General features: G+C 46.0%; 1 protein-coding gene across 3 annotated transcripts in view; it reads left to right on the top strand.

The window, feature by feature from the left end:
- Positions 1-3197: 3197 nt before the first annotated feature.
- The window catches only part of zbtb16a (zinc finger and BTB domain containing 16a), an 80668-nt gene continuing 60632 nt past the window's right edge, over positions 3198-23233 (top strand). The window contains exons 1-2 of one of the 3 annotated variants that reach the window (XM_027004194.2): positions 3198-3284; positions 6151-7491. In XM_027004194.2, the coding sequence (XP_026859995.2) occupies positions 6242-7491 (1250 nt within the window). In that variant the 5' untranslated portion in view covers positions 3198-3284; positions 6151-6241. Of the gene's footprint in view, positions 3285-3648; positions 3795-6150; positions 7492-23233 lie in introns of those variants that run through there. The other 2 variants (XM_027004211.2, XM_027004204.2) reach the window with 2 other exon arrangements.

The raw sequence follows: 23233 nt of genomic DNA on the forward strand, positions 1-23233 counted from the left end.
ATGTAACTTTTTCCAAACTAGATATTCTGTAGTTTCTAAATAAAGAGTAGTAAAGAGTGTTCATTTTTAAAAGAAAATTGCCATTGTCAAAAATCACAATTAAATTGTATTTTCAGCCATTTTAAGGGTAATGTTTGTCCCATTTTATCAAAAGGTTTAGAGTATTTCTGAGCTATAGGAAAAATATATCCATAGAAAAATAAAATTATGACCAAGTGCAGTTCAAAGCTTTTTTATCTACTGATCTGAACATTGATATGCTGATTATATAGGCTATGTTAAAGCACAAAATAGCCTTTTGTGCACTGGACCAGATAACTGTCTCTTACTTAAAGAACAAACATGCTGTAACATATTAAGTATCCATCATTTCCACTTACATGATGCTTTTTATCTAAAATCAACTTACAATTAAGACTGAGTACAACTTACTCAGGGCTTTAACAGTGGGGCTTCAACCAGCAACCTTTCAATTACAAGTCAAGAACCTTAACCACTGAGCTACCACTGCCCCCAACACAATTAATTACAATAGAGAAACACTGGGGTGGTTAGTGTGCTATAATGGGGACTGTGATCATGTGATATTAAGTGTCATTAAGATCAGATGAGGCAGAGACAAGGAAGGAGAGAATATGGGAAATAAGGTAGGTCACTAATGGAGGGATCTGGATACAGGTTAAGTGGATCAAATAAGGTTTCCCCTTATTTGTTGTGAAGAAGGAAGTACAGAGGGTACCAAGGTTTTTGTCCACTTGGCTTCCATTACTTTTTGTCTGCTTAACATCATTGTGTCTTCGTAGTTTATTTTCCATTTCTAAACATGGCCAGTTAGCTGTTGCCCCGAAGAACATACACATCTGCAGTCCATTAGAAGGACACAACTAACAAAGCACAAATACAGACACGTCAATCACAGATGTGGCCCCGCCCCCAGCCACCTCAGCCAGAGGCTTTGGAATTTCTCCTAGTGTTGCCACACTAGGGAACACTGACTTTGATTTACAAGCGGCTTACTAACTTTTCTGTTTATCAAGCTCTTTGTGAAACTTTGTGAAAACACACTAATCACAAATTAGGTTCAGTAGTATATATTTACAGCACTAGGTAAAAAGTGTCAATCTAATTGTTGGGTAATGATGTGTTCTTTCACGGGTTAATGAAAGACTTAATTGCTAACTTGTATTTGCTTCTCGTAATGCCCAAGGTGGATTCACTGGTTGTAGGCTTAGTTGCCTCTAAGAAGGAGATTGTTGTTACCTGGAAGCAGCAGGGGTTAATGAGGCTGCTCCTCTCACTGCTGCTTACAGATACCAGATCTGTATTGATTAGGGGATCACCTTGGCATCTGACCAAACAGGTATAGGCCCAGAAAGAAGGGAGGTAAACAAACACTCAGTAAATAAAACTGCTCAGTCAACACAGCCGTTTCAACCTGCTAACAAAGAGGGTGACAGGCATTCTTCTTGAGCACAGCCCCACATACAGAGAAGGGAATGTCTGCCTTCTTTCGGATGACATATGTTGGGTGGGCTAGTTTGAGCTTGATTTAGCATACCAAAGGGAATTGTAATTTCATTAAAACATCACATTTCTGGTGAAGATGTCCAAACGCAGCAGCAGGCTCTGTAATTTATGAAGACAAAAGTAGCTATTAATGCAAAAACTTCTCACATATCCTAAGGAGGGGGAAGGCACAATCTGATTAATTGATCGAGTTGTCATAAGGTACATATTTCGGGTAGGTTTCTGTCTTTTTCTGGACATCATCATTCCACTTTTCAAATTGTATTCATGCCATTGCTTTTGAGTGGCTGATAATGTCTTCAGGAAAGACTGTGCGAAGCCGACATTACTTCTGTACCAGTGACAAACCTGTAGCTGCCCAATTACAATAGCTTTTGTGGTAGATAAGCGTAACTGCTTAAGGCGATGAGAGTTAAGAAAAGGCGTCCATAGCTGGCCACCAGTGGGGGGGTTGTACAGGAGCAAATCTAGCCAAGGTCAGAGGTAGAGGTCAGAGGTTGTGGAGGCGGGCCCCAAGTCCCGGGACACCACCAGGATTATACGAGTGTAAAAGGAGCCTATTCAGGCCAGGATCTGAGCAAGATTCTCAACGGTCAACTGACAGCTCCACACACACACACACACACACACAAACACACGCGCATATAAGAGTTATATATATTAGTACAGTCTAACTAGCATACCACTCTCCAACAGAATGAAATTGGAATGAACAACATATTACATCTCTAATTTAACTCATTAAAATGGGGTGACCAAACATTGTGTGCTTCTACAGTCTACAGGTTTTTATGTTGTTTGTCTTTTCCTTTAAATCATACTTGATACATTATATTTAACAGAAAGTTTTTTTTCCTTTCTTTTTAACTATATTGAGATTCGTGAGCACCATAGCCCGGTACAGTTTTATAATTTTGTTCTTATCTGGGTCTTCCCTGCTAAAATGGGGATTAAGTGGAGATTATGGCGGGGCCTTTTCCTTTATCCCAGGGTAAACCCAGCGGAGCATGCAACTCAAAGGTGGCGCCGTGCTGTTGCGATCGCTTCTCCAGTGTGAAACTTCCCCGTGGCCCTCTCTACAGCACGACACTCTCGGTGCCATTCCTTCTGGTTCCCAGTTTGCGAACCAATGGCAATGGGAGGGAAAACTTGCAGGGAGAGAAACACGTAACAGGTGGACAAGGCAGCACATAGCAGAGGGTATAACTTTCCAGAGCATGTAGTCTCCATGCAATGAATAAATACATAAACATTCCCTATTTAAAACTGCTTAGACTCCCCTCTGTGGTTATCTGAGCACAAACTGAGCTGTGCCCCTTCTAAAAAAACATAAAAGATAATCAGTGTTCTCCGTAAAGAGAGAAATGGGCTTTTATAAATATATGTCAGTATTTATGTCAGTATATAACTGTTGTACACATATGCAGAAAACGTGCCCGAAAGGAAAACTAGACTACAATAACAAATCCCATACGTGCCACGACCAATCGAAATGTACTTAGGCGAAGAGGCCAAACGCACTAAGGGCCAGACGTTTTGCCCTATATTCCGCAGCCCCCTAGGTGTCTCGCTTTCGCAGCGTTTGCGAGCACGTCCGCGAAAACGAGCGAGTGTGAGCGTTGACGTCACCATTGTGTTGATTTGCTAAGGCGAGCGCGGAGAGGAGTTAGTGCGCGTGAGAGCGGGCGCTGTGAACTGCGTTACTATGCTATAGTCCCCAATAACCACGCGATCGGCGGCAAAAGCGTGCAACCTAGGTGAGTACGCGGAGCGTGCGGGTGCGAGGCTTGAGAAGCGCACAGTTCTTGGCAGACCCGCCTCTTTGCATGCTCAGTTTTTTTTCTTCTAAATGTGCACACTAAGATTGTCTGCGTTTGTGTAATGATAAAAGGTCTTTGCTTGCAAACAAGTTACAGTGTCCTCTCCGCTGTTGCTCCAGCGTAACAACCGAAGTTTAGCCGTGTGCTCAAAGTGGAGTGTTGCTGTCTGTCCCGCTGAAAGTCAAAGCACCTGATGGATCTTGGAGTTTCTGTTCATCTTAACACTTAGCACATGTAGAGATGTTATGTTGACGTAAGCGTCTGTTTTAGTATTCGGGAGATCACAGCCGGAGGACGTGAGGTCTGGTCCTACAGCTCACTGCACACCAGACAGTGTGACGTGCCTCCATGTGCGTTATTCGTAGCGTGATTCATTTATTAGGAAAACTGTCCGTATGTCTAGAATATTGCACGACTACATTGTCTCCGGTTTCTGTAAGATAAAAGGTAAATTAATGACGCGTTTTGAGTGATCAATATATCTTTATTGTCTAATCAATTCAGGCATAGGGCAGCATGGTGACGTCTACCTGCATTTTCAAATCATATCAAAGACAGTTTGGCAACTGTCTGCTTGTTAATTGATTGCGATATTGACCCGACCAAGGAGTCTTAACTTATTTATTTTCGTGTTAGAGAACTATATGTAATAGACTGTGATTACTGAAATGTCGCGTAACTTATCATTCCGTCTTGTGCACTCTTTGTAACCTTATCTGAAATACTAGCTGCCGTTTCACTCAAACAGATTCACGTGCGATTAGCAAAAATCCGCTGGAGATTCCGCCTATGCATTGATCAAATGAGCTCCGCGTGGACCTTCATTTGGGATGTTCTAATTCGACTATATTGTAGAATTAGTCCAAGCAATGATTGCAGTGATTGAAGGTATCGCGGGCATTTATTCGGTGCGGCAAATGTTAATCCAGTATTGTATTGTTGTGTTATTATTAATATTGCTGTTATTATAATTGTCTGTTTTGGTATTTAGCGATTATCGATGTGGTTTGTACACCGGAGCGCGCAGTAGACTACAGTTTGCGCTTTAGGCACAGTAGGCAACAACGGCCAAATTACACTGGCATTTATGTTAAGCCCTAGTGTTGGCGTTGCTGTTTTATCAATAGAGTTCAGCACCCCGAGGCTTTAGGCATGCTCGTATTTTACTGAGGATGTTGAATTCGGACTCGTTTCAAGGTTGTGGCCACAATGTGCCGTGCGCTTACGCGTCGGCGGGTTCGCGGCGCGATTGTCGATTCTCTTTGCTCCCGGTCAGCGGGATCTAATAACTTTAGCCAATTTTCTCTTATATGTCAAATATGTTAAAACAGTACGGGTAGGCCTCCGAAGTAGCTTGCTTTGTGATAATCATCTATTTGAAAAAAACCCAAAAACAAATTCGTTTTGCGGTAGTTTGACTGGAAGCGCTGCTAGTTAAATATCCAAAGTATGCCACCTTATTAAAAAAAAAAATTGCTTAACGTTTAAACTACTGCTTCAGTCATTATTAGTATCCATTATTAACGTTGACTGTAGCCTTCATTAGCTTAATATTTACATAGTGATGAGAGGCTGACCGCCTTCATTCAGCGGTTAACTATAACTTGCCTGTCATGCGTTTTCCATCATGATTTAAACCTCTTGTTATACTATAGAAAAGTAGATATTCTGTAGTAATCTTAAAGGCATGTTCCCTAGTCTTGTTTCTTATTTTAAAAATATTTTGTTGATCCAGTATTTATTTTAAATGCAAATTTTGAATTCATTATGTAATGGGTACACGCATTAGGGTACTGTACAGATATGCTTTATATTCTGTAACGAGAACAGCACTGAAACTATTAATGATTTATCATTTTGCCTGATATAATTTATTATGTACATCAGTTTGATGAGTTGCTTGGCCCAGTGTATCAAAATTCAAAATCAACAACCACCCAAACATTACCTCAACCTTTTCACAGACATGCAAACCTGTGTACTGTTCATCTTTTCAGACCAGTCTTTACATTTTTTTTTTTAACAAATCATTGTTTTATTCAGTTTTATTCTTTGTGTGTGTGTGTTTTTTTTAAATCTCTCAGTAATCCAGAAATGGTATGGCATTTTAAAAGCAGCTTTAGGTGGGCATGTTGTTTGCTGCACAGGCTTGGAGCTTTTGTGACATCCTCTGTTCCAACTGTTCCTGGCAACAGCTTGCCTCACCCTCGGTGCTCTGCTCACTATCCCACTCTGTGATGAGAATACTGAATAAGATGCCATTTCATTTCAGGAGGCTGTTGATGGGCTTTGTGAAGCAAGCTCGAACACACGGAAACAAAGGCATGATTACAGCCAGGGTTTCCCAGCACCAATGCTAAATTTTCATGCCTCTCATCGGGGCCACTTCTCATTTTAACATTTTGAGAGACCTTGTTGGAGAATTGGGTCTATGGCTCAGCAAGACTGCGAGGCAAAGGTTATGCTATTTGTGCAGCAATTTACTGTAACCTGTTTTGCTGAGATGGTTTGAGATTTAGCTCTTGTTTTTGTATAGAGTGAAATGGCATATGGGTCTCACATATTGTCTAAATGGTGTGGCCTTTTTGCTGGGTGTTGTATTTGAATTCGTCCGATTCATTCAGGCTGTCTCTTTAACCTCAGCACCTTGAGCAGTTTAATTGTTCAGATTTTGACAGAGCTCAGATAAGACAGCTCCAAACAGCAGGCTGCTACACTGTAATTTAGATCAATAAAGGCATCGAATACACATTCCTGTTTTTTATTGTTTAACTGAGGATACTCTTGTTCCATCTCTCCCCAGACTGACCTTATCTTGTTTACAGAGATAACTGAACACACTGCTGAGTGGAAAGAGAGACTCATGAGTTGGCCTGGTGGGTTTCGGAGACGTTATGGATCTGACTAAAATGGGTATGATACAGCTCCAGAACCCCAACCACCCCACGGCGCTCCTGCACAAGGCCAACCAGATGCGCCTGGCAGGCACTCTGTGTGATGTGGTCATCATGGTGGACAGCCAGGAGTTCCATGCTCACCGGACGGTGTTGGCCTGCACCAGCAAGATGTTTGAGATCCTCTTCCACCGCAGCAGCCAGCATTACACCCTCGATTTTCTCTCACCAAAGACCTTCCAGCAGATCCTTGAGTATGCCTACACTGCCACACTCCAAGCCAAGGTGGAAGACCTGGACGACCTGCTGTATGCTGCCGAGATCCTCGAGATTGAGTACCTGGAGGAGCAGTGCCTGAAGATCCTGGAGACCATCCAGTCTTCGGATGAGAACGACGCCGAGGTGGGCATGAACGATGGCAGCCTGGATGAGGACGAGGAACGCAAGGGTCGGCACAGCAGGGGTGCCAAGAAGCATTCTGCAGAGGAAGGCAGCTACGCGTCGGCCACCCAGCAGGCGTTGGTCCTGTCCGGCATGGTGGAGCAGAGCCCCTCCGTCTCTGCTTCTTTCAGCTTGTCCACGATGAGCCCAACCAAGGCCGCCGTCGACAGCCTGATGAGCATTGGCCAGTCCCTCCTGCAGAGTGGCGTGCCCCACGGTGTGGGCGGGACCGAGCAGCCCCTGCAGAGCAACACCCACCCGGTGCTGTCTGAAGTCAAGACGGAGATGATGCAGGTGGATGAGGGTGGCGGGCCCGAGAGCCCTCATGCTGCGGAGTCTGGCAGCCTAGGCAATGGCGCCGAGGCGGACAGGGGCCGCGATGGGCCTGGCACGCCCACCAGGAGCAGCGTGATCACCAGCGCGCGTGAACTGCACTACGGGCGCGAGGACGGCGGCGGGGCCGAGCCGCAGGCCGACATCAGCCAGATGGGGCTGGAAGGTGGGGCCAGCATGACGGAGAAGCACCTGGCTTCGCTCTACAGCCTGCCGCCCAATCACAAGAGTGAGCCCATGCTGGCCATGCCCGCATCAATGGCGCCATCGCTGCACGTGGCTCCGGCCCTCGCCATGTCCATGGACTTTGGCACCTATGGCAGCCTGCTGCCGCAGACCTTCATCCAGAGGGAGTTCTTCAGCAAGCTGGGTGAGCTGGCGGCCGGCATGAAGCCTGACGGCCGTGGCAGCCAGTGCGAGCGCTGCAATGTCTGCGCCGCCGAGCTCCCTGACAACGAGGCAGTGGAGCAGCACAGGTGAGTACTAACCATTGCGCCGCACCCTAGGGAAGTGTTCTGTACCTATCACCTTACCTCCGCTGCGCCCTGGGGAAGCGTTCTGTACCTATCACCTCACCTGCCCCATGCCCTGCAGGGGTGCTGTGGAGGTGCCAAAGCTTATGTGCTGGATTCTTTGTTTGTGCCTTTTTCTTTTTGTGTGGGCGTCTTTTCGTAATGGATTGGTATGGGCGAATGTTTTTATTTTAGGGAAAAATGGTTATATGAGCCCTTTTTTTGACTTGATAAATAGATGCATGCAGTAATTTGATTAGTGTAGTTGTTGTTCAGGAAAATCTAACACATATTTTTAGAAATACTTTGATTGAAGAGCTTAGCTTTAGGGAAGCTATTAGCTGAAGATGATTCACAGTGGTAGCTGCCGATTGGTTATCTTCATGTTGAAGGTCAGTTTCCTTTACTGATGGATGTAAATGAAAATGAATACATTACAGATTTAACCATGTATGTACTGCATTTTCTTAATGCAAAACATCTTCCTCCTATAAGGGGAAATTGCTGTTCTGTAATCATAAATACCTATATTGGCAATACACTGAAAAAAATTGGGTCAGTTATACATGTGGACTTTATTGATTTTCAGTACAATAATCTATACAAGGGTGAGAAATTTAGCATAAAAGAGTAGTGGATTCTCAAGTATAATTCTGTATAATTGGAATTAGATTTCTCTAAATAATTGGAAATTGAACATAAATCTAGACTTCATAGACTTGTTTGACTGTCATGAGTGTTTTTAATATGGTAATTTTTTCCTACATTTGTTAGATATCTGATATTTTAATAATCTATTTTAAAGTACAGGGGAAATTTAAATTTACTAATTATGTAATGATTTATTTTTATTGCTGTCAAATGAAATTTAAATGCAGTCAGAATATTCTTCATATTTACATAGGTTTAGGGAACAAAAACAAAAGTTTAACCAACACAGCAAACACAAAATGGATCCATTCAACAAGTTATCAGATGCGTTAGGTATGTTTACAGGTGACGAAGTTCATCAGAAATCTTACCCGTGCTCTGTCATGCTATGTGTGACTGTGTGTGTGGTAGTGCTTAGTGGTGCTGCCCAGGTCCCGGGTGCTGATCATTTCCAGGCGTACTCTGGTGCCTGCTGAGTGCTCCTGGAGAGGTGCTGCCCGGGCCCATTAGCCGCACCTGGGGAGGGGGCTGGCTAATGGGAAGCAGCCTGCCCGTCCACCCCCTGACCCCTGCGGTGTGGCCAGTGACGAGCAGGCTCAACGGGGCCCCAGCTACCAGCCACAAGGAGTGCCTTATTAGCTTTATGAGAGGGACAGACTGTCCAGCTCAGGAAATGAGGGCCATGCAGAGGACCCGGACCGACCTCCATGGCGTAACCTTTTGGCCACACGGGCTGGCCTCTGCTTCTCGTCAGCGTAGCTGGGGCGGAGGGATGGGAGGGGGGCTTGTAGTGAGCAGGGACAGGGCAAGGAAATCCGTGCCAGATACACTGGTCTTGTTAAGCCCACGTCGCGCACTCGGGCCGCAATGAGCGCCAGGTCCTGCCGGCCAGGACATGCAGTGCTTTCATTCCCCTTTCAGTTACAGCAAGAGATGCTCACAGTGCCTGCTGGATAAAAGTTCACATGGACATGGCAGAACAGTAAATGGCAAACACTACATAATTGTCCTCCATGTCCTCCTTTTTGCAGAGATTCCCATTTAAATTGCTTACCTAAGCGATTGTCTTGGTGCCACTTGCTGACTGGATGGCGTTTTTCCACAGACCTGGTTTCAGTGGTTTCCCGGACTGAGTCAGTTGACACTAGACTTGGTTATTTTGACTTTGCTCCTAATCTGCTGGAATGCACAATGGTTAAAGTTCAGGCGAAGATTCAGTTTCAGACCTTTTACAAACAGCAAACACTGATGTGTGTGGGAACTGGTCAAGATGACTTTACCTCCTAATCGTCTAGATACATGCCTTCTAATTGGCCAGATAATAGACCACCTTGTGGTTTGTCACTCTCCATGATATTTACACATGTTTATGTTAAAAAGGAAATGGATAACAGGATGCTGTCATTTAAAAGTTTTCTGTACATGAGTCAGTCATGAGTCATTTAGCTGACTGTGTTGGTAAAAGTGTCATGGTTTGCGTTAACAAATGCCACAGGATTCTATTTAGTGATACACTACTGGTTGCACATATTTTGAAGTACAGTTTAATTCTGCTAGTTTGCTGTTTTTTAACACTGTCCATAAATATCAGTGATGGAACTATTTTTGCTCTTTGCTGTTTATTATGTTTTGTTTTTATTTCTGAAAACCCTTGTTTACTTATAGAAGAGAGCATAGAACATGTGATTTAAACCTTCACACAAATTCAAAAGGCCCTCTCACTTCTCAGCAGTGGTATCAAGTCAAGGCACCATTCATAATTTGGTTTATTTTTGAAGCCAAGTGCTGATTTAGTTGTTTGACAGGGATGGCCATGTTTTTGTTTTCTAAAGGCTCTTTAGGCTTGTGCTTCTGACAGCTTGCTGCACATGGGGAGATGGGTCTTGTGAGTAATTACAGATTATTTCCCAGCATCTTGTGCCAGGATCCCTGCCATCTCGAGTTCCAAATGTGAAAAATATTTCTGTTTGAGAGTTCAGTTGGTGCAAACAGGTCAAGTTAATTGGCTATAATTGTTCCCAGACGTGGCCCAGGACTGTGTGTGTATGTGTGTGCATATATGTTATAGTGGACACATCAATAAGTACTTTCTTCCCACATGAATTTAGCTCAGTTCATTCGTTCTCATTGTGCCCTGGGTTATGTCATAAAGTTCAGGACGACCGAATGAGATGTGTACTGGGTTCCAGATGGAGGTAGGGGCACGGAGACTTGCCTCGTGAAGTGGACCTCAGGACTTATGTAGTGGCATTAGGGAGAGATATATGACTGTGGGATACCTAAACGAAAGGGATTGCTTGTTTTGCAGCCAACCACGGTTTCCTACACGGCCTAAATCAAAGCTCGCCATCAACAGCGTTACAGCTTTTTTTTTTTATTAAACCAGGGGTGTTTTTGAGCAGCCTTGATTTATTTTGCTAAAAAATGTGGTCCTATGACTTCAGGACGACAGGATTAGATATATTTTAGTAACCAGCTGATACGAAAATAATCAGCTTGCCCAGAACAGCAGTAATTCAGGCTAAAGCACATGGGTGAGAACAGAGCTACACTTGGTATTCTGTACGCACTCTTCCTGACAAAGAGGTCACCTTAGGTCTATCTTCTGCGTGGAAGGTGCAGTTGTCTGGCCTCTTACAGACATCCCGTATAACAGTGATGGCAGGAGGTGCTGAGAATGGTGTTAAGTTCATTGTAGTTGTAGTGCTTTGGCTCTTGTGTGGTGTGGCCAGCTCGCTCCTCCACGCTAGGAGGCCGCTCAGGCTTCCCTGGGAGTGGGGCTTTGACCCGTGTGCAGCCTGCATGCCGCTAGCGTGCCTGCTAGCCTCCGTGTTTGAACAGGAGGCTGGGCCCCTTATCTCCACATATCAGGGGCACTGATAAACCTGTGCTCTCCTCCCCAGTTATAGCAAGAGCAGATTGGGCTGATAATCTCCGAGGAGCTTGCGAGGTGAGATAACGGCAGCGTGAGGCCGAGGTGAGGCGAGGGAGGTGCCTGGCAACCGTCCCCACTCGCCACAGCAGCTGAGCTCCGCCTCAAACTGCTCCCGCGCGCCAGCCATCACAGATGCCACCCGGCGCTGCGACTTGAGCCGTGTGCCACCCGCGGTGCCTGGTGCCTGGCTCAGACCGCATGGCTCAGCCCGCGATGAGCACCCAGTGTAAACTTGTAAAGGTTACAGTCCTCATTTGCAAGCGATCATTGCTTGGAAGATTTGTGCTTTAATTCAGGTCTTCTGCAGGAAATTAAAAAAAGATTGGCTCCTTTTAAAGTAACGCAGTAGAGTAGAATGCTGTGGGTAGGCTGGAATATCTGCTTTTCCTCTGTATGCTTCAAGTTGCTGTCCTGCCTTTGGTCAGCATGGGTTCTTCTTATAGTTACTTCATTTCCATAATCAGTTAGGGCAAACTGCCAAGCAGGTCATCCAGCCAACGTCCTAAAGACCTCTTAAAATTCCAAGGGTCTATAAAGTTACCTATAAAATTTGTTCATTTATCTGCCCTGTTTTGTGTAAAATTTATCTGCCCTGTTTTGTATAAAATATGCCTTTCACTGGCTGATTGGATTGGTTAGTATACTACTTAGTACTGCAGCAATATGGTAATTGGGTGCAATGATAATTAAGGCAAAGTGAGAGACTTCAAACAAGCAGACCCATCATTTTCTCGAGTTGGCCAATTAAAATTTCCTAATGCTGAAATTCTGTTTTGACTTTGCAAGGCTGCCTAGCAAATGAGCAAAGTGCCCTAGAATAATATGACCTTTCTATTAATTTATTATGAACATAGGAAAAGAAATACGGAAGTGGGGCATTCTTTGTTTGAAAGCTTTTGTGGCATTAATTCTGACTTTTCTTAGTTTTGATGACGGGTAATTTATATATTCCAAGGCTTCAGATTGTTCATTTTATGAGTTTGTGCTATTTTGTTAATGGAATGTTGAGTCATTATCTGTGTGTGATTTAAGTCAAATGCATCAGCTACAGGAAATTAGATTCAGTTTCTTCAGAAATTGCCCATGTGTTTCTACTGAACATTCATAAGTGCTTTATTTGATAGCTACAGGTGATCTATTTAATACTGCTGTAGTGTGTCCCACACTGCTTGATATCTGTTCTGCATCTGATCAAAAGTCAGAATGGTGGCAAAGTGGTGAGACTTCTGTTCTGTTGGTGGAGCGCGGACATTCGGAGGCTAATAAAAAGGCCTTCCTTATGCGTTTCAGATGCTGGTGTTTATGCAACTGAGATCCAGCAGTGGTTGGCGGGCACCCAATTATAGATGGCCTTAAAAAAGCCCTGGCTGAACTGTAAAGATTTACACCAGCAGCTCTCTGATCTGAGATTTGGCTTCTGTCTTCCCTGTCAAGAAGCAAGATGTATTGATTATAGGCTTAGCACAGGGTCACATCATGTGGATTGGACTGCACACCTTGACTACAGCTCCGGACTAGCATCAAAGCATCTGTTTTAGTAGCTGAAGTTTACTGCTTCTTTTATTGATGCGGTGCGATTTGCAACCACCCCCACCCACCCACCAAGCCCTCTGCCAGATTCATGCTTGATAAGTCTTTTCCATTCATATGGGAGGCTCATTTTAGACAGCGCAGGCTCGCCACTCACATCTCCAAAATGAGAGGCAGAGTTGCGAGTCCTACATGAATACCAAATAAAAGTAGGCAGACAACACAGTCCCATCTTATTAAAGCGATAAGCATCACGGGCGCTCTGGTAAAGGGACAGAACGGTAGTGCAGCGGACTACTCTGACTGAGGTGCTTTTCACTGGCCGTCTCCTTATCTCTGGCCTGCAACTGGAGATGTAAGGATTACAGTCCGATCGAAATGTGCTGGGAGCCCACTATGGTGCCAGGTGGCACACCAACCTTCTGTGAGCATCTAAAGCCATTCTGCTCCATCAAATGTGCGCACACACACAGACAAACGCGTGCTCCCTGCCACACGTGCACATGCACACATGCTGCAGTTGGGCCAGCCGAGATAAGAGCGGTGGTGGTGGAAAAGATGAGGCCCTCCCTCGCCTGGCCGTTGCCGCAGCCGCCGAATAGCTGCCAGACTGGCGAAAGGCCTCAGACTCTCCATACGTCACTCGTCTCGCTCTCTCTCCCTCTCTCCTCTGGCACAGTGGCGACCTCGGATGGGCCGCTGGTCCACTATGCCCCTTGTTAGGGGAAACGAGGCGCAGGGAGCGCAGCACTGCAGAAGGTTCGCTCATTTTTTAATCACTTCCATTAGGTGCTAAATTCCTGAAAATGTGTCCTAGATTTGTGTTCTATAGAAATATGTGTAGTGTTTGGGACATATGGGACGTGATTTTGAATTGTATTGCTTTAAACAAGTACAGTGTTTGAAGTCATGTTCCAAAAACAATCAAACAAAAAAGAAAAAAAATCTGGACTGTTGAAAATGTTGTTGTCTTCATGTTCTGCTTTTTTTCTTCTCCTGTCAGGAAGCATTTGACCTCACTGTGAGAGTGTTTTTATTTGAGCGGCATTATGAACCAGTGGTTTCCCTCTCCCAAGCAAGTACAGTGTTTTTAATCCCATCAATTTCCCATTAGCATCTGGTTTCTGGCACTGGCCACATGAAAGAAGACGTGTCGGTTCCCCCTCGGTGATTCTGATGCGCCGCTGAGCTCCGCGCACAATGCCGGGCCGGAGTAAAGGGCCAAGCCATGCGTGCATGGGGGCTGTGTGAAAGCACTGCTGGGGCTCAGCAATCCCCTGGAAGTATCAAATCAGAACCTTCCTCAGGCTTCCACCGAGAGGGGCTCTAATTAGCTCCTTTGTTGCCCGTTGAAAGCGGTGCCAGAGATTGGCAAGGGGCCCCCGATAGAGTGATACAAGTGTGCTAAAAAGGGGGTCATAAAATACCCATCACAATAGATCTGTGTGCAGCCGGCACAGGTAGGAGCAGTAGAGCTGGGCTGTGGCGAGCTTGTTTATCTGGTAAAAGCCGCGCCGCCTTTGAAAGGCCGGGCGGCGCACACATGCCAACAGGCGCCATTTGCTTGGTGCTTACTTACTCAGTGGTAATCTTTACCAGAGGGATCTATGGGAATAATCAGAACAATTCTTTTCATTCTATGTTTTCTATTTACTGAAATATTTCCTCAGAGATATATGGTCTCCTCTCTCTCTCACTCAACATACATAACACACACACACACACACCCCACAAACCCCTTTACCCTTTTTCTCTGTGCCAGTGTCCGTGTGTGTGTGTTATGTATGTTGAGCTAGTTTAGACATGGCCTAAGGTGGCCTCACTCACTCCTCTCCTCTTTTTATTTGGTGCCGGAGGCATCTGAGAGATCCGAGATGGAAAGTCAGGAAAGACAGAAAGCCTGCCACGTTTTAATCCGCACTGTAATCCAGGGGGATCAGATGGATAAATCATGGAATAGATCTTAAAACCATAATTGATTGATGTATTTGCTGAGGAGAGATGCCTGTAGTGATTACCAGGAGGAGAGTGTGGATAAATGATGGCATGCCCTTAAGAGAGCGCGTCTGGGAGAGGAGACTCGTCACTCCCATTACGGAATTCATAATGTCTCTAATTCGATAGACGAGATTATTTCACCAGGAACACTACCTTCATTTAGGCCAGACGTGTGGGTGCTCTTTCTGAGAATTGCCATTGCACAGTCAACGGCATGACATTCAGGCTCATCCAGAAGACTAAGTCCATTGTGTAAAACTGAAGTATTACAGTGATCTTCCAACTGCCTCACCGTTGCTTTCCCGTGATCCTGAAGTCAGGCGGTTTGTGGCCTGAGCTCAGCCTCTCATCGCCATCTGTTTAAATTCAAAATGGATCTACATGCACCAAAATGTTATAGTTTTTTTTTTCTTTGTGGATGAGGCAGTATAGCTTTTACCCTTGGTATCGCTCAACTATTTTAGACTTGTCACCAAAAGGGTGCTCGAGTTTTATTGGCGCGTTACAGCGAGGGAGCTTTCTCCCGTAGCTCAGGCTGAAGTGTTTTGTGCTCTCTCGCTGTCTGGAGTCCGAAAGCCATTCCATTTACTGGACTGATCACCAGAGCAGCCTGCTGTGACATGCCATGACTCAAACAGCATCATTTCTGCTGTTTGTGTCCATGGCAGGAGGATACAGATGATGCTGTCAGGAGACGGCGTACACCATTAAACGTGGCATGCAGCAGCGGTCCAGCACCGCTGCCTGGTGCCCCACCCTCTGCAGCTTGTCCGCTGGTTTTATGGCCCCTGCTCCCTGCATGGCCTTCAACCACCAAAGGAACGTCACACTGATGCTTTTTGTTCAGGGTTAGCTGCAGTATCTTTTTGAAGTGCCTGAAGTTTTTTTTGTTGTTGTCGATTTTGTCTTTTTTTTTTTGCTTTTTTTGCTTTTTTGTTCTGCACCGGGGCTTCTCGGTCTGTCTGTGCCACCAGAGCTGGAGGAGCTGGAGTTCCTAACAGGTGTTTGCCTCCTTATCTCCACGTCATGCCTTATCTCTGAGACTCAGCTTCCTGCATGCTAACGCAGACCTCAGAGCGGGGAAATATTTCACTTAGCCTCTGACCTCTCGCACGTACACACACTCTCTCACACACACACACACACTCTCTCTCTCTCTCTCTCATACACACAAACACACACACACTCACACACTCTCACACACGGAACACCCACGGTTCCTTACCAATGCTCGGGCTGAGTTTCACCATCAACGGTAGCGCTTTGCCCAGCTGGTGTCTAGCTCACGCTCTTGCAGCGCGCTGGAATAACCGCTCAGGGTACCTGGCGCCACGGACACTGTCAGGCACCACGTGCCCTTCTTGTATCAGTGAGGACATCTTGATGTTGGAGATTAAGAAACTGTGGTTTTCAGGGTCTGGCTGGGTTGCCCTATAGAGGTGGCTAGAACAAAAGGCTGTGTTCTAGAAAGGGAGGGAATCCCCCAGAGCTTAGAGCAGGAGTCTGACTGGGCTTACTTTACACCCCACCTCTACGGCCGAAGTGACGTGAGGCGCATGGCCTCGGAGCCATAAGAGCTTCCATTGTGAGAGGTCGGCTCTGTTACAGTAGAGTGGATGTAGGGGTCTTGGCCCAGACAAAGGTGGGGTCAAACAGACCCCCATTATTTACAGTAGTCCCTTTCATTGCCTGAGTGAAACAGGAGACTCCAGGGGCCTCATGGGAAGAGCAGTGTTTTTGCTCAGTCAGGCCTTCGGTAAGGTCAAAGAGCAGAGTGGGTGGGGGAGGATGACTTCCAGGGGTTTCATAGTAGAGCTTTTTTATTGATCAGCAAAGAACTCTCACAGGCAAACTTCAGAAAAACAGAGTAGGGGGGTGGCATCCAATGGCCACGGCCGGGGCGGCTCAAACAGCGCAATGGCACAGAGCACGCCACTGGTCTCCCTGTCACATAAACAAAGGACCGGAGACTTAGCAGACAATGTGGAGGCTTTCTTTTGTCTACTTTGTTGGGATCCGATAGGACTGGCAAAATTTCTGAAATCCAGAACCCCTCCGGCATGACAGTGTTCCCGCACACCGCCGAGCACCCGGCGCGAATCGCCTGCACTGCTTTGCCGAAGTTTTGCTCTGCCACCCAAAACGTCCTGCCGCGCTCTCTCTCTGTTTTGGTAATAATGCTGGCCATGCGGTTTGGTGTGTTATTGATTAACACTGAGATGAAAGCTGACACATTTAAGAACTATCATATGCCTCCTTGTTGGATCTAGTCCCCAAAGCCTTCTGAAACCAGTAGTATTTGTTTTCTTTCATTAAGAAAGGGAAAGTAGCCCAGCCAACCCTTGGCTCCTCTAAGCGTGGTGCAAAAGCACCATCTGCCAGCAGAATCCCACATAATCTTGGCATAATCTTGATTTAAATGTTAGGGCGGAGAGAGAGAGAGCGAGAGCAAGCAAAGAAAGGGAGCCCTGTATACAATACGCTGAGCAGAACAGTCTGCCGGAACAGATTTTATTATTTTTAGTTACACAATGCCAGCAGGGTCAGAGTTCATGGGGCAGAGGTCTGTATTCTGGGTGGGGTGTTGGGGTTCAGAATGACCCCAACCTTTCAGCCCATTGTGCTGGCCCTAACTCAAGCTGAGTTTGACAGAGGCTTTGAATTTGCTTGACAGAACACTGACCAATCAGAGATCGAAAGAGCTTTTTGTGCACAACCAAATCAAGTGATAAAGGACAGTTTTCTACACATTATAGTACTTGAAGCTCCAATTAAAGTAAAATTTTGGCTGAATCTCATTCTTCAGTCTAAAACATGCTTAATTACATTAATTACTTAACTCAGACCTCTAAGAACATTTGTATTTTCTACAGTATCCAGCTGTGGTATAATAAATAATTATAACAGAGCTGTGAGATTATTTACAAGTTATTTTCAGAAGCCTTTGTGTTTCATCAGTCTTTCTCTGATTTTTTTTAAATGTATTTATTCCCCCCCCGGCTCTCGCTGTCCATTTCCACACCTCACTCCCAGGCCGGTAGGCACGACTAGCCCTTCTCGCTGGATCTCCGCTCGCAGGCTTCCAGAGCCAAATAGAGTTGTGCTGCTGGCTCCTCTGGCCTCTCCCCTCATCCCATTGTCTCTGCGTCCCTCTCAGCCCCACTATTGTGGTGAGGTAATGGCTCCTTCATTCCAGGCCTGTCAGCTGCGCTCTGTTGTCTAATGTGTGGAACGGTTAAAATAAACCTTTTGTGTACACTAGCTGGAGAAAATAGAGAGAGAGAGAGAGAGAGAGAGAGAGGGAGAGAGGACGAGGCTCAGAGTCCAACGGGGGGGGGGGGGGGGGTGGGGGGTTGTTTGTGGCGGCGGGGAGGCGTGTGTGTCTCTTACAGATCAAGGGTGGGAGGAGTGAGCATGTGCGCTGTAGGTGGAAGGTCCTCGGCAGTTGTGTGCCAAATCTAGTAAGGATGCTCTTAAGGGAGTGAGCCCAAGAGACTTGGCCGGGAAGAACACACCACTTAAGTGGAGCAGGCAGATGTGATGCGTCTGGATGCATCACAACACTTTCTGTCCTGTCAGGTAAACACTCGGGGTCAGTCGTGATCTCCGGTCAGCTGGGCAGTAGCGGGTCACCCTGTGCACACTTGAGGCCATCTGAAGTGTTACCACAGCCTAACGGAATAATGCATGGTTCTAAAAACAATGTATTCTACAAGAGAGTTTTACTTACAATTATGCAATTACGCTTATAAGTTGTTTTGGCAGCGCCCACCTCTCCCTCGCTTTTGGCACAGGTGGTCACGGGTGAGTCCTCGGTCACAAACAGCCCCACTGGCTCCCCGTTGGGCTGCTGGAACTGATGATAGTGCGTGGTAAATGCAGCATGGGGCCCGTGCACCAGCACCGCTGCATGCTGAGGACCACACGTTTGTGCCCAGCTTTCGCGCAGCCTCAGAGAGCCTGACTCACGCATTACTGCTAATGGTCACACACATGATATCTTGAAACACCACACTGTGTCCCCCATGGTCTGGTAACGTGTACATTGTGAGCCCCTACTCTGGGTCTGGCCTTTGGGTCTGTTAATTCGAGTCATTTTTTTTCCCTCTATAACTACACCGATACGCTCAGACTTACAAATGTGAACCTTTTGATGGATTTGGGCTCATCGTCTGTGGAATGAATCTCTTTTGCAAGCACCCTGAAATCTGTAATAACAAGACAAGAATGTTTCCTCTCTCCTATACTTTATAACTTCTGTCCTGCTTACTGACCTTGACTTTTATTAGCCTTCTCTGTGCACATCACCACCCACCCAAACACACACACACACACAAACACATGTTTATGTATATGGAGCAAAGGTGCAACCCTGGTCAGCTGTTGATCTCTCGGTCTTCCTCGTCCCTTTGATTTGCCCTCTGTCTCCATTCAGAGAGAAGTGGAGGGTAGCAAAGAGAGAGAGCTTTTATTATTTTATTGGAGCAATGCAGTATTCCTTCAAAGGTCCTCATGCCACTCCCACTCTCCGGTATTCTCCCACTTGGTGCCACATTCTCACACTGCTTGTCCTCGTGCTGTCTGCCCTTATGTGAGATCATCCAAAGTGCATCTAAATAAAAAAAAAATAAAGTAAATTTCAGAAATGTTTTCAAATCCTGTTCTAATACCCTCTCAACTCGCTAGGTAAAGTGAGCATCCTGCAAGCCAGATCTTGAGACCCAGCTTTGGCTCGCCAGCAAATCCGCGACTTTCTTAGGTGTTGCCAACATGTGGTGCGGCCGAGAGAGCGTCGTCTTGCTGTCAGCAGAAGGGCGCGCTGTGCGGGCGCACGGCAGACTGCTTCATGTGCCCAGGGGGCCAAATTAAACAAAAATGTGCAGCAGGTAGCTGCCGCTGGAGGAGGAAGGAGGTCAGTATTGGAATCATCACCCCTTGAACCACTCAGAGGTGCTGACCAGAGGGCTGCACTAAAAATAAGCGCCACACGTGGAGAGCGCGCTCTCCCCAAAGGGCCTCTCCGGGAACAGTCAGGAGCAAGAGTAGAGTAGATGTCCTGAACCTCAGGCTGGCTCAGGGACTAGACTTTAGAGCATGTTTTCAGTTAGTTTTTCAGTTCTTCTTTTATATAATGATATTCGAGCTAGTTAAATCCAACTCTGTTCACCTTGCATGCAAGTTGGGGTTCTCTGACATACTGGATATCACAGGAGTGTGATCATGAGTCACACACTTCAAGACAGCAAGTTTGCTTTTAAGGCATATTGAATTACTCTTGCACACGTATAGAAGTAAACATCATACTGGCAGCAATTGTGTTTTTAATGCATCCTGCTATTTGGTATAATGATTGATTGAGTTCGAATGAAATGGGTGTAAGTTTCCTGTAGGAACCAGGAACACATACCGGCCTGATGATATCAGCTGCATTTCTGGTGTTCCGGTCAGCCAAACAAACCAGTACAAGAAGTGGAGCTTTTACTTCACACGCATCCATCATAAAACTAAATAATAGCAATGGAAAGCTATTAACACTTTTATACAACTTTTGTTATCCAAAAATACTTATTTTACTGGCTGGTAATTAATTTTAAATACTATTTATGGTGCCAATTAGTCACACAGGACAAACACCCATTTTTCTTATTGGAGCTATGGATGTTCGACCATAGGTGTGGGCCATACTGAGACCTGTGGCCCTTCCAGCAGTGTTGGCAGCGGGTGGGCTGAGAGGGTGTTTGTGTTGTGGTGCAGTGCTGTGCAGTGCAGCTCACCTCAGCTGCAGCACTGCGTTTCCAGCCACAGCCTGCTTCAATGTAGCTGGCCCAGGCGGGTGGGGGGATTGATGGCACCTGGGCACGAACGGCAGGGCTGAGCGGCTGGAGTCAACCTGCGCCAGCTTTGTCCCCTCCGGACCAGAGTGGCTGCGCCGTTTCTGGGTCGGCCTCTCTGCGTCCGGAGAACAGGCTGCCTTTCCCCATTACTGCTAATACCATCACTAATATTTTCACTCGCTGCCCAGCCCCGTGGCTACGGTGGGCCTCGCCGAGCAAGACGAACCTCGATCAGCCGCAGCCGCCTTTGTGCTGGAAACGTTTCTGGCTTTTCTGCCGTACACATTTCTGTGCTCCTGTTAGCAGCGCTGTAGTAGCGAATGAGGAACAATTTGGGAGGTGCAGTGAAATTTAAAAGGAAAGACGAGCTTCGTTATTCACCACTGGAACAAGTTATGACCCAAATAGATGCACCACATCTGATGCAGCTTAATTTGACTTCAGTGGCCTATGGAAGGGCACGCAAAGCCCATAACAGCACGCTGCTTGATCAAGATCAGTAGACTGCATGTTTGTCTCTGAAATGGCTTGCGCATGTAAATCCAAGTACAGTTTCTTCCACACCTTCTCACACATGCAGCGAGATGGCACAGTCTCCCAGTGAGGTTAGAGGGGATGGGGAAACCGTGGTGTCGTACGTGCTGTGAACCTGGGTGTAATTTGAATACATTAGCCTGGTCTCAGTCCCCAAGAGGGACAGCGCGCAGGGGCCTGGGAGGTGAGGTGAGGTTTGTGGAGCAACTCTGATGGAAAGGTGCTGATGTTGCACTTGGCTAGGCACGCCAGTATCATCCTGAAGAGAATGAAGAGGAGCACAGCTGGAGCTGGGCTCGGAACCGGAACTGATCGGGTGTTGGAACTGACCTGTGGTTTAGCTGGTCCAGAGCCCTGTGTTCTGGAGACAAATTGTGGTGCACATGCTCACTCCATGCATTTGTTCAACAACAACAATCCAAATGTACCCAAACCTCTGAGGGCTTGACTGTTTTACCAAAAAAAGGTCTACCCTTGTATATACCCTTGAAAATAAATATACAATAAATTAAAAAAAATTAAAATGTAATATGATATTCTCTTAATATCATAGTGCTAGTTTTGCAGTAGGAGAGTCTGGGTGGGTAAATCTGTAGGGTACGTGTGTGTGTACGTGGGTACGTGTATGCATATTGAGAGGCAAATCCCAGCATGTACGACTGTGTTCTCTGATTCCTGCACAAGCTCTTGTTGAGCACAGGCACATTTTAATTAAGGTGACATTTTGCTCGGCTGCTGGAATCAATGCAGGCAGATCACTTCTAATGAGTGACGACCCTGCCTTTCATTCAGCACTAATAGCATCGCTGCCTAGGAGAGAAATATTATAGCTATGCCTGATGTCTATAGACACATTCAAAAATAGATCCTATCTAGGTGCCGCTGGTGTGGCCAGGAAAATGTTATTTCATCAATTAGTACATGCATATGGCCTTTTTGTAGTCTGGGAAACAGCCTTCTCACACAATACCAAAGAGGCTTCTTTTGGAATGAGGCTAATTAAATTTGGCCATTGTTTTAATGCTAAAATACCAGCCACAGTGCTGCCTGCTCATGCTTTTGTTTGGTGTCCTACATGTTGCCAACAGGATGCACGCCAGCAGTCTTGAAAGAATCCCATTTCCATGAGCTAAAGATGTCTGAATAACGTGTGTGTGTGTGTGTGTGTGTGTGTGTGTGTGTGTGTGTGTGTGTGTGTGTGTGAATGAGTGAAACGAGGAGGTGCTCACGTCAGCCTCAGGGTTCAACCCACTGCTGTTTTTTTTTTGTTTGTTTGTTTGTTTTTTTTTCCCCTCCTGACACACACGTCATTCCAAAAGTAAAAATGATGAATGGCAAATCCAATGTGCTATTTAAGCAAATTCCTGTATGGTCAGTCAGGACAAAAGCAGTGACATTTGCGGTGGTAGTTTGCTCACACTCTACTTTGTGGTAAGTGTTCATAAGAACGTTTGTAATAGTTTCAGTGTCATGTGCACGTGTGCATGCCTGTGTCTGTGCGGGTCACGTGTGCAGATTTGGTTGAGACCAGTCATTTCCTCTGTGGCTGAGCGTGTGACATGGCACAAAGAAGGAAGATGCACGTGAGACCGAGAAAGGAAGACCTCTCACATTCTGATTGGTTTAGCTTTAGTGCTCGCTGGTGCATCCTCAAAAATGGCGCTTGCTCAAGAAGATTGTCTGACAAATATGTCTATTCTTACTCTCTCGTGATGCGTTGCATGCTTTTTCCTGGGTATTTTAAGACCCATCTGCCTCCTCCTCTCTTAAGTAAAAGGGTACCGTCTATCTAGAAGTAACTGCCGGTGTCTTCTCTCGAATGAATGGTTTTCTGATGACTGCTTGGTTTTCCAGTCAGGTCCCCCTGTCTCGTGCAGTTGCGTCTGATCTAGATGAAGGCGGCATGTTCGCTCCACAGCATGCAAATGGCTTTCATGCGCTTGATGCAATTCTTCATTTAGGCCTGTAAAGCCTAATTGATTGAGGTTTTGTTTTTGTTTTTTTTAACATGAAGTGTAGAGAGGGAGGCATAGTCCCATCGGCGACCAGAGCAAAGGACTGCTAGCACCGCAGACCTCTGAAAAGCGCGACCTCCACCTCTGCCTTGCGTGCTGAAGATAAGCAGTCTCGGCGTTGATACACAAATAGTCACCTTTAGACGCCTGGCCATGAGTGTTGAGTTGCAAGGTGACCCTCCCTGACCTTATATTGACATCCAGTTGAC

The sequence above is a fragment of the Electrophorus electricus genome, chromosome 6, assembly GCF_013358815.1.
Source record: "Electrophorus electricus isolate fEleEle1 chromosome 6, fEleEle1.pri, whole genome shotgun sequence".
In the NCBI taxonomy this organism is placed as follows: domain Eukaryota; kingdom Metazoa; phylum Chordata; class Actinopteri; order Gymnotiformes; family Gymnotidae; genus Electrophorus; species Electrophorus electricus.